At 45.7% G+C, this 10,613-nt stretch overlaps 1 protein-coding gene across 1 annotated transcript; it reads right to left on the reverse strand.

The window, feature by feature from the left end:
- Window positions 1-380: 380 nt before the first annotated feature.
- Window positions 381-10,072, reverse strand: znf513a (zinc finger protein 513a). Its single transcript, XM_079753278.1, has 5 exons — window positions 9,869-10,072; window positions 9,259-9,392; window positions 5,982-6,116; window positions 3,354-4,229; window positions 381-3,166 (listed from the first exon to the last, which is right to left on the reverse strand). Exons 2-5 carry the CDS (start codon window positions 9,296-9,298, stop codon window positions 2,157-2,159), a joined length of 2,061 nt encoding a protein of 686 aa, XP_079609404.1. The 5' UTR covers window positions 9,299-9,392; window positions 9,869-10,072; the 3' UTR covers window positions 381-2,156.
- Window positions 10,073-10,613: the final 541 nt, after the last annotated feature.

The raw sequence follows: 10,613 nt of genomic DNA on the forward strand, positions 1-10,613 counted from the left end.
TATTTTTTATAGGGGATCTTCTGGTATCGCGATAATCACTGTAGTCCATAATGTTGACAACTGCAATTATGTTACTGTCCCATAGGGGGAGGTATAGTAGCCCTCTTTATTATCTGATGCAGTTATTTGAATGCGCGATATTCCGTTATGCATCCGCTTCTCATTTTTCTACATTATCCTGGAGTACAATATCAATAGCTTTACTCGATGGTGTTATCTGTATAAGACGAACTCAAAACGAACTCTAATTATTCATAGTGGCAAATAAAGAACGACCAAAAAAATTAATAAAAAAAAGTGAGTTGGTTAAGGAGTAAATGAACACAGGTATAGGTGTTTATTTAGAAATCATCACTTAAGGCAATTATGAAACACTGCATATGAACTAATCGGTGCACCGGAGGGATCTCTCAGCAGTCTACATAGGTTTCAATGCTCCTCGTCATGGCAACCTGAAAAAGTATTTTACTTGCATATAATATTAGTTCACAGAAAGATGAAAAAAAAAACGACAGTCCCACATATTATTTCCCTCCCCAACAAAACTGACTAAATGCCACGGACAAGTTACACATTCAAGATACAAAATTGTTCTATGTAATAATTACAAAGAAAGCACTTCTAATCGATGTCCACACAGCCACATTAGAAAAATAACTAAACTATAACCGTATAGTCCACTTTGACATAAACATGCTTATTAAAGTGTCTAGTTTTATATATAGATTTTTTTCAAGTAAAACCATACAAAAAAGACAACTAGATTCACAGTAAGACACAGCAATCGAAAGCGGGATGAAAAAATAACGATCAACTTCCCAAATTATGCTTAAAGACTCGAGACAATTTAAGACAGAACGAAGGTGGAAGGTTTGGCAGTAAGGTTGAAGGAACAAACCAAAGATCACAATCAGAATGCCGTTAGAAACCCCATGATGGCTCGTCATTCATTGGGTTAACATGGGCATCTTGCTGTGTTCAACGGCCCCTAGGGGTGTGATGCGGATCAGCCAATGTAAGCCACTTGTGCACTGGTGATCGCACGTGGCTAATCGTTTTTCTATTATTATTATGGCTCCACATCACCCCTGCTGGTAAATTAAATAGGGGCGTTTAAGAACGATTCTACTCCATAAGTTTGTCTGAACCGCTTGGATCAAGCGTAACAAATTCAGGGGTGTCATAATTGGTAGAAATCGTGTGGCGATACCGTCAATGCTTAGTTTGAGCTTATTAATGACATAATGGAGATATGTTTGTATGCAATATCATTTATGTCAACTCCAACCCCCCAAAAAATGAAAATAAAAATCTGTTCATTCCTGAGGGGTTTTGAATACATGTGAAATATTTAATTAGATTAGCATTCACTTAATTTTGTACTATATTTCCCACAGTCGATAACGAATACAATTCCATATTTTTTTCCCCCAAGATATCATTTATACACTGACCGGTCTCATGTCATTTGCATACTGAAGAAGAACTCCAAAGCTACACAACATGATTAAAAGGACAAAGTTAGGACCACCATATGCAAAAGCTATTCGAAAATGTTTTTTCACGGATTTGAAATCCCAATAGCAACCGCTTGAATGAGTGGATGAAAATGTGTCTGGAGCATAACTAACACTCCCTTCCAGACCTCAGACTCTCAAGAAGGGTCCTGACCCTTCAAAAAGTACAAAACCTTCTCATCAAATCCCAGAAAAGAAATCCTAGGTGCCGACTCATTTTGGGAAGAAAACCAGCTGGTCATTAACGAAAGGAAATATGCGTTTGGCAGTTTTCTAGAGTCTTGTTGAATGTGTGCCGGTAACTGGCGTGGTTCTATCAGCTCCAACTAATACAAAGGGACGACAGATAAGAAAGAACGTTCAATCCTCTCCTTTCACATCTCTGAGTCTGAAGGCATCAGATGATCTTTCAACTGTTTGCCTTTCCTCCTTGACTTTGTAGCGTTCTACAACAAGATTAGCGGCCACGGTCGGCAAAAAACAAAAACAATCAAACAATATAAAGGCTTTGTGAAGGAAAATATAAATACAATTTGCTGGTAGCTTAGTTTTACTGAATTTAATCATTCATACAATCTCAAGTTCATGGCACACAAAAATAACACAACAACTCAAGCGGCCTCTTCCTGATCCTCATCTTCATCTATACTGCATATCGACGCCGACTTCCTTCCTCTGGGCCTGTAGACTGCCGCCACTGGCCCCGCCCCCACCGCGCCCCGCCCCCAGGCCCATCCCCTCCTCCATGTCGTCGTCGTCCTCCTCCACCGCCTGGCTGCTGCTCCCGGGCGGCTGCACCTTGACCCAGCCGTCGGTGGCCAGGCCGTGCTTCTTCTGGTGCCTCTTGTAGTTGTCCCAGTGGCCCGTGGTGTAGCCGCACTCGCGGCACTTGTACGGCTTCTCGCCCGTGTGCCGCAGCATGTGCCGCTTGAGGTTCATGCTCTGGTTGCAGCTGTAGCTGCACACGGCGCACTGGAAGGGCTTGGCGCCCGAGTGCACGCGCTGGTGCCGCTTCAGGTTGGCCAGGTTGCCGCAGGCGTAGTCGCACAGGTGGCACTTGTACGGCTTCTCGCCCGTGTGCACGCGGTGGTGCCGCTTCAGGTTGTCGAAGTGCGCCGAGGCGTACTCGCACTGCGGGCAGCGGTAGGGCTTCTCGCCGCTGTGCGTCTTCATGTGGCGCGCCAGGTGGTTGGGGTAGTGCGTGAGGAAGGGGCAGGCGGCGCACGTGTACACCTTGTCGCTGCGCTCGCCGGGGCTGCCCGGCGACGACGACGACGAGGCGTCCTTGGTGAGCATGTCCAGCGTGCACTTGGCGCAGATCTGCGCCGTGGTGCCGTCCTCGTCCTCCAGCACCACGCCGCACAGCCGGCAGGTGTAGGGGAAGAGGGGGAGGCGCCCGCCGCCCGCGCCTCCGCCAGTAACGCCGCCGCCGCCGCCCGCTGGCGGCCCCACCTTGACGGTGTGCGAGCTCATCCTCCGACCGGGGGCCTCCAGGTGCACAGGGGAGGGCCGCAGGTTGGGGGCCGGGGGGTTGGGGCTGGGCAGGAGGGCCGGGGGCAGCGGGGGGGTCCCCTTTAGGCTGTTGAAGGCGGAAAGGTAGTCGCTATTCTGGGGACCTGGGTTCAGGTTGGAGGACGGCCTGGAGAGCTCTGGGACAAATAAACACCATACAGTCAGATAATGGAGGGCAACAGTAAAGAGATCTCGTGGTTTGCAGAAGAATGCCACAATGGGTTACGACGGTCTGAATATAATGAATGTACCCCATTCCAGACGAACAACACAACACCCTGACTGCTGGAGCATCCTGCTCCTCTTAAAAGTAGCTTGGCTTACCTCTGCTCGACGCGCCAGGCTCCTCCTGGCCGGCCCTGGGGCCCCGTTCGGCCCCGGGCCTCTTCAGCCCGTTCTGGCCCCCGTGCGGCGCGGGCTGCAGGGGCTCCGGCGCCATGGCGCCCCCCGGGAAGGAGGTGAAGTGCATGCGCTGGTGCCTCTTGAGGTTGCCCAGGGAGCTGCAGGCGAACGAGCAGCGGTCGCACTTGTAGGGCTTCTCGCCTGTGTGGATGCGCAGGTGCCGCTGCAGGTTGACCAGCTGGGCCGAGGCGTAGGTGCACAGCGGGCAGTTGTAGGGCTTCTCGCCGTTGTGCGTCTTCATGTGCCTCTTGACGTGGTTGGCGTAGCGCGACGAGAAGCCGCACAGGTGGCACGAGTGCAGCCGGGCCAGGCCGTCCTCGCCCAGGAACGCCTTGTCGCCCGCCTCGCTCCCGCCGGCGCCGTCCTCGTCGTCCTCGTCGTCTTCCTCCTCCTCCAGGTGCTCGCGGGAGTCCTCCGAGCTCATGCCGTCCATCCCGCCCGCGCCGCCGCCAAACGGCGAGCAGTAGTCGCCACCGTGGCCGCCGCCCTTGAGCTCGCGGGAGGCCTTGCAGCAGCGCAGGCAGTAGGGCCCCACCAGGTCGATGCCCGGGCCGAGGGGCTCATCACGGAGCTGGCCGCAGCCCCGGCAGGAGAGGTAAGGGGGGAAGGCGGGCACGGGCTGGGGGAGGGCTCCTCCCCCACCTCCCCCTCCCCCTTGTCGTCGGCCTCCGCCGCCGCCCTCCTCCCGGCTCCGGTTGTCGTCGGCGCCGTGGGAGCGTTCTGCTTCGCTGTCCATGCTGAGGTGGCTGTAAGTGGGGCTCTGGGCATACACAGAGAAACCGATCTCAGCCGCTACTTCTGTATGGTTCAGAAACATGCAGAGAACAGTCAGTGGGGCGAGTCACAGAGCAGGGGACACGATGACAACCGTCCCGGTTATTCATCCTTGATACGTGGATTAAGACCACAGCAAGAAGAAATAGAAAACACACAAAAAAAAAAACACACTAGGTTTGTATATTTAGAAAAGCATATGACATACTGCATCTGAGGCATGCATTGAGCAACACAATTATATCATTGCAACGTTGACTGGCTTCTCATTGAAACAATACAATAATGGATTTTACGTTGTCAACCTGTCGGAAAAGTTAAACAACACTAAAACCACAAAATGAAAGCAGATGTTTCCCGTTGACAAAAAAAAAAATCAGCTACAACAATTCAGTGGGATTTGAGATACGGTTCACTAAAATGGAGCGTTGACAGCCGATCACAAAGCTCTTATCAATATATTCCTAGAGCAGACTGTGCTGACCTCACCAAGAAAGACCACACATACAAACACACACACACACACACACACACACACACACACACACACACACACACACACACACACACACACACACACACACACACACACACACACACACACACACACACACACACACCTGGCCATGCAAATGGAATTTCCTTCAGCTTTGAGAAAAAAAAGTAATTCTTTCACACCAACCATATAACCAGTAGCAGCATTCTTTCCTTTCCTCACCTGAAGTTCAACAGGAGACCCAAAACCAAAACAAAGGGGGAAAAATAGGAAAGAAAAATTCCTTTCCCAGTCCTAGGAAGGCATACCCAGAAAGCTAAAAAACAAAGCTTCTCTTCCCCTCGCTCTCGCTCTCTCTGAACGAAACAGCTCTCTCTCAGCAGACAGTCAGGCAGACAGCAAAGCCCTGATCTGCTCCTCTCCTCTCTCGTGCAGGGGCTAGTGGTATGTGAGGCAGGAGAGGAGCGGGGGCTGCCCTTATATGCGGCAGCAACAGCCCCCTCTGGAAGCCCCATGTGGATGATTACTGAGCCCTAATGATAATGATGATGACCGTAATGGCAGGGCCCCGATGATGATGATAATGATGATGATGATGAGGGGAGATGATGATGATGATGATGATGATGATGATGATGATGATGAGGGGGAAACGATAATGGCCGCGTGGAAGCGAGAGCCAAGACAGCCGATGATGATGATGATGATGATGATGATGATGATGATGATGATGATGATGAAATACATGCCAGCCGTGTAATGGTGTCCTTGATGGTAATGGCCATCTCTCTCTCCCTTTTTTTTATGACCTTATATAATAACAGTGGCTCGACTGCTTTCTCCACTTTTCCACAATTTTTTTCCCTCTCCCCCTGCCGCCCTGCTTCCCCACCCCCTCCGCGGCTCGTTCCTTCTTACAAAAGGGCCACATGGGGAGAGTCTGCTGCCGTGGCAACTTCATTTCTCTTTGTGTGTGTCACACGAGACACAGCTGCGCCGTGTTTCATGCGCTGAGAAATGACAGGACCCTGAAGAGCACCACTGGCCTTGCAAGGGGGATTGGCTGACCACATTTGCCTAAATAATCAATCAATAGGTTTTGTTATGGATATTATTATTATTATTATTTGGGGATGTGGAGGGGGGGGGGGGGGGATTTGGTTCCCTGGTCAACATTTGCACTGTTGATGGTGAAACGCAAACACGGTTAAAAGAAAATCCCCATTTACAAAATAAAAACAAAGCCAAAATATTAGGGAGAATAAACTAAAGAAACAAACCTGAGAACTTGTCAAGGCCTAGCAGTTTGCTGTCGTGATCTGCGTCATCGAATTCAAGGTGTTGTCCTAGGAGGAAGTCTGCTTCTAAAGTAAGGTTTCCTGGAACAGGGAGGGCTACACCATCTTCAGAGTCCACTAAAGTCAGGAGAGAGAAGGAGACAGGAGCCGGTCAACCACGCGCGCACTAGACAGCTAGTCGTTACCTGCCACCCTCGCCATGGAAACGGCATGTGAATCCTAAATGCACGCCACAAAGAATCCATGATGGATAAGTGGCGAAGTGAGGCCAATTGCTCACATCATCATAGTCATCATCGGCACCACCGCCACCGTCATCATCATCATCATCATCATCATCATCCAAAATGACGGATGATGGCTTGGTTGTAGAATAATGGTTTTCAATGGGAACATATCTAATTTTATTTTAGCCCGTAGACCAGCAACCAGGGTGAATTCACAATACATGCCATCCCGGTGAGCTCCAATAACGCCAGTAGACTTCGCAACCCGAAACAGAAAACTGTTGCAACTGGTGAAAATATTGCTCCAATGAAGGCGAACACCATTTACCAGTTCAGCAGCCAACCAAAATGTGTTCTCGGTGGCGTCTAATCAGCGTGTGTTCTGCAGCCAAATAAAACTAACGGCTACCGGAGGCTCATCCGTTAGACCCGGCGCCACGATAAAGGGCTGGAGTTGGAGTTTAGGGAAATAATAAGACACTGATACGGATGACTTAATGGATCCTGGAGGAAATTATTTAAGAATGAGGGGTATGATCATTCATTGAACGTTCAATGACTTGCAGCTCGAAAAGACCCAGCATACACCAATTTATTATTGCACATAAACTATACAAAATTCCCCCATAATATAGATTCTGAGGGCCCTCTGCTTTGTGTATTTATATGTATATCAATTCTAAAATAAGCCAATATTGATCTATTTGATAAAAAAATTGAACACTGTCCTCTTTTTGGTGGTATCGCTAACTGATGACAGCAGCCACAGATTGTACTGTGTCATTAAGAAATATATATTTTATTTTGTATATTGTTATTATTAATCTACGGAACCCGTAAAGGGACATGGGGTAAACAAATTTTTTTTAACGTTTCTCGTGAGCACGAGAAAGTATCTGGTGCGCACGAGAAAGTATCTGGTGCGCACGAGAAAATATGTCGTGCTCACAAGAAAGTATCTTGTGAGCACGAGAAAGTATCGAATGCATATCACTGGCAGTGTCACTGGCCCACACACACACACACACACACACACAAACAAGCACACGCACACACACACACAGCCACTGATATGCGTTCGATACTTTCTCGTGCTCACGAGATACTTTCTCGTGCGCACCAGATACTTTCTCGTGAGCACCAGATAATTTCTCGTGCTCAAGAGAAACGTTAACATTTTTTTTTTTTTACCCCATGTCCCTTTACGGGTTCCGTATTAATCTAAAATTTGATTTTATTTATTAATTTCAAGCGTTATATTTAATTAAGGTTCAATTTGCAGGCTACCATCAAAGGTTAATTCATGTTTGGAAGGTTCACATAGAAAATCAATCAATTAAATGATTAGCTTTTTATTTAGATTTCGAATTACATCTGGTAAGCCAGCTATTTTTTGTAATGCAACGTGTACGTGCAGATCAACAAACGACTTTCAACGTGACATAACTCATGTAAGACTAATGGTAGAGCTGGTAGAAGGAATGACATCCTAGGTGAAAAAGAGGGAAGTAAAAAGTACACGGTCATGAACTTCGAGTGCGTTCGAATACTTTCAAAGGATTATGGAAAGGTCTTCTTTATTTTAGCGAATTATATACTTGCATAGAGGTACATATAAATATATATTTGTATATACACACCCATCTGTTTAGTTTGCTCTGACCTTTTAATGTGGCTGCTGCAACACCTGCATCTCTAGGGATTAATCATTTTTATCTGATATTGCTTTGGTGATGTATCGTGGGATGTGCCATCAATGTCCCATAGATCGTGTCTGATTATTTTTTCTCTTATCTCTCACATCATTAACTACCAGCAACCTTGAAAACATCTGTTTCTTTAAAATAGGGAAAACGCCTTCACGATGACGACACAGAAGCGTTTGCACACTAAAATGCACACTACAGTTTCCATAGTACAATGCCGCCATCTAGTGGACAGTTCAGAGAAATACATGGAGAAACATTTGGGCAGGACAGCTGTTACTGCAAAAAAGGAAACACGCCTTTTTATGCAACACGCCTTGCATACTAAAATGCATAACTTACAATTTCTCTCTAGTGCAATGCTGCCATCTTGTGGATAGTTTGGATCAAAACACAGCAATTTAGAAGCTTCAATGAAGTAACTGCTGGGCAAATAGTATGTATAGCTGTTACTATGAAAGACTACACAGGTGATGATTGGAGGTCATAATGAGTGAAAGTCTCTATGGACATTTTTTGGATATATCAGAATCAGAATCAGAATCTCTTTATTGTCATTGCACAAAGTGCAACGAAATTGGGGTGGAGACGTCTTTTTAAACTCCCTATCCAAGTTTCTTCATAAAATACTATAATGAGGATCATTGAATTGTTCCATTTAGACGATCTTTAACACATTGCAGAGACGATTGACAAGAAGTTGTTGTGACAACACCATATGGTTACTCTATTGTTTGAGTTGCAATGCATAATATGGAGCCCCTAGCTGTAAGGCAGGAGTCTTTCAGAATAAAAACAACTCAATAACAGAATTATGTCCTCTCTAGCCTGCTCTGCTCTGCTCTGGTGGTGTTAGTAGGAGGGGTTCTGGGTGCATCGCCATCTATATTACTGGCTGACCTGAGAATATATCAGTTATAGGAAGTGATTCTGATAACATTATTGAAACCATTATCGATCAGCAATAACTAGATATGTCCAGGTAGTTTTAAGCTACAAGCTAGTTGAAATGTTACACATTGCACTTAACCATCCAACTAAACTTCGGGCTGAAGCTGATGATGTATGTTAGATGCAACAACTACCCAGTTAACTATACCAACTGGTCGGCCGAAAGCGATCAAAAGTCCCTATGTAAATAGGGGACCTTTGCATACATTCACACAATGCAGGCTATCTTTATAATATGCTTAGTTAAGCATATGATTGATACCATTTATTTTGGGGAGCAACAGAGTTATCCAGATTGACCGAGGAAAGTGCCACTTTCCAGATATATGGATTGTTATAGTGCTTGACATTTTACGGTGAGCGTAAATCACTTACATTTGACAGGCTGTGGATTCTGTTGTTTTTTTCTGGGCATCTTCCGGTAAACCCCTCTTTGTTTTGAAACCTCTTCTGGAAATCTCCCAGGATCATCAGGTCATTCTTATCTACGTCAAACCTATTTAATGACTCTACGAGGAAATAAAATGAGAACAATGTAAATCGGCCTGATTTAAGCAGACGTTTTAAATAGCAGATCGATAACAAACCAGGGTTTACATGCATCGTGCCATATCGATGGTGCATCATTGTAATTAAATGCAATCGACGTTAAATCTACAACGAGGAAATACATCCAATAAAAACATCAAAAGGTCAGTCGTAGATTTCAACAGTAGATGATTCAACCAGCAGTGACAAGCTACCCATCTCCACTGATAAACCTGATACCTCAGCTTGAAATCTTCAAAACGAATAGCAGACTTTAAAGACGTCGCTTCCGTGGGATCATGCAGGGCACCGTTCACACCAAAGACACCGTTTCCATTCAAGTATGGCTGCTAATTACACCAACTGGCTAACGTTAGCTGCAGCTAAACACATCACCGACTGCTGTTCAAATCAAACAGCGGCTATTTACTTCACTTAGCCCCTCAAGCTAACTCACCAAAATATATGTGCATGCTCGTCTCGATGGCGATGTTTACGCGCGTCGTTGATCTCGTTATTCATGCAGAGTTTTAGAGTTCGAATCAAGAGCACTGCGTCTGAAGAGCCGCCATTTCTTTATATGCCGCGGCGACAAAGAAAAGCAATTAATGGTGTTTTTCATAACTTAATTGATTTTGTGATATTCCTTGTGTACATTCTCTTCCGCTCAATCGGCGGTTTCCGCTTCCGAAAACAATTTCCGGTGGTCTGGTCCAATGCATCATGGGAGTTGTAGTTCTAGAAATCAGGCAATAAAATGAACACAAACAGATGAATTCGTTCGCAGAAGACGTCAAAGCTGGAACAACGGTAGTTGGGCATGTCATAATGGTTTAAATATAAATATTCAATTATAAATATTTATTATCCACTATTTTAACATCCGAGAACAAAAAACAATATGTTGGTATTGGTAATAGCTGACTGAATGTACTGTATAGTGTATATTGTAAATTACATGTTGTCTTCTGTATCTTTTGTTTTATCGTAACAATAAATGTACAAATACAATTCGAGTTATTCATAATTCTTTCTTCCACCTCATCTCACCTCTCCTCTCCTCTCCCTAGGAAAATAGTGCAGCAATTAACTGTTACATCCGTGCACATGCTATATGAAATATCATAAAGGCCTTTCAGTTGTTACTTAGCCTGAGGGCCTTCTTGCAACTAACATTGACCGTGTATGCTATTTGGGAAAAA

Source organism: Pollachius pollachius, assembly GCF_949987615.1.
Source record: "Pollachius pollachius genome assembly, chromosome: 16".
Lineage (NCBI taxonomy): Eukaryota > Metazoa > Chordata > Actinopteri > Gadiformes > Gadidae > Pollachius > Pollachius pollachius.

Excerpts from the sequence above, each read along its gene's own strand:
- znf513a (XM_079753278.1), bottom strand. The coding sequence starts at position 9,298 with ATGCCCAGAAAAAAACAACAGAATCCACAGCCTGTCAAAT. Across the intron at positions 6,117-9,258 it reads GAATCCACAGCCTGTCAAAT|TGGACTCTGAAGATGGTGTA; the intron begins GTAAGTGATTTA and ends TCCTGACTTTAG. Across the intron at positions 3,167-3,353 it reads GCCTGGCGCGTCGAGCAGAG|AGCTCTCCAGGCCGTCCTCC; the intron begins GTAAGCCAAGCT and ends TATTTGTCCCAG.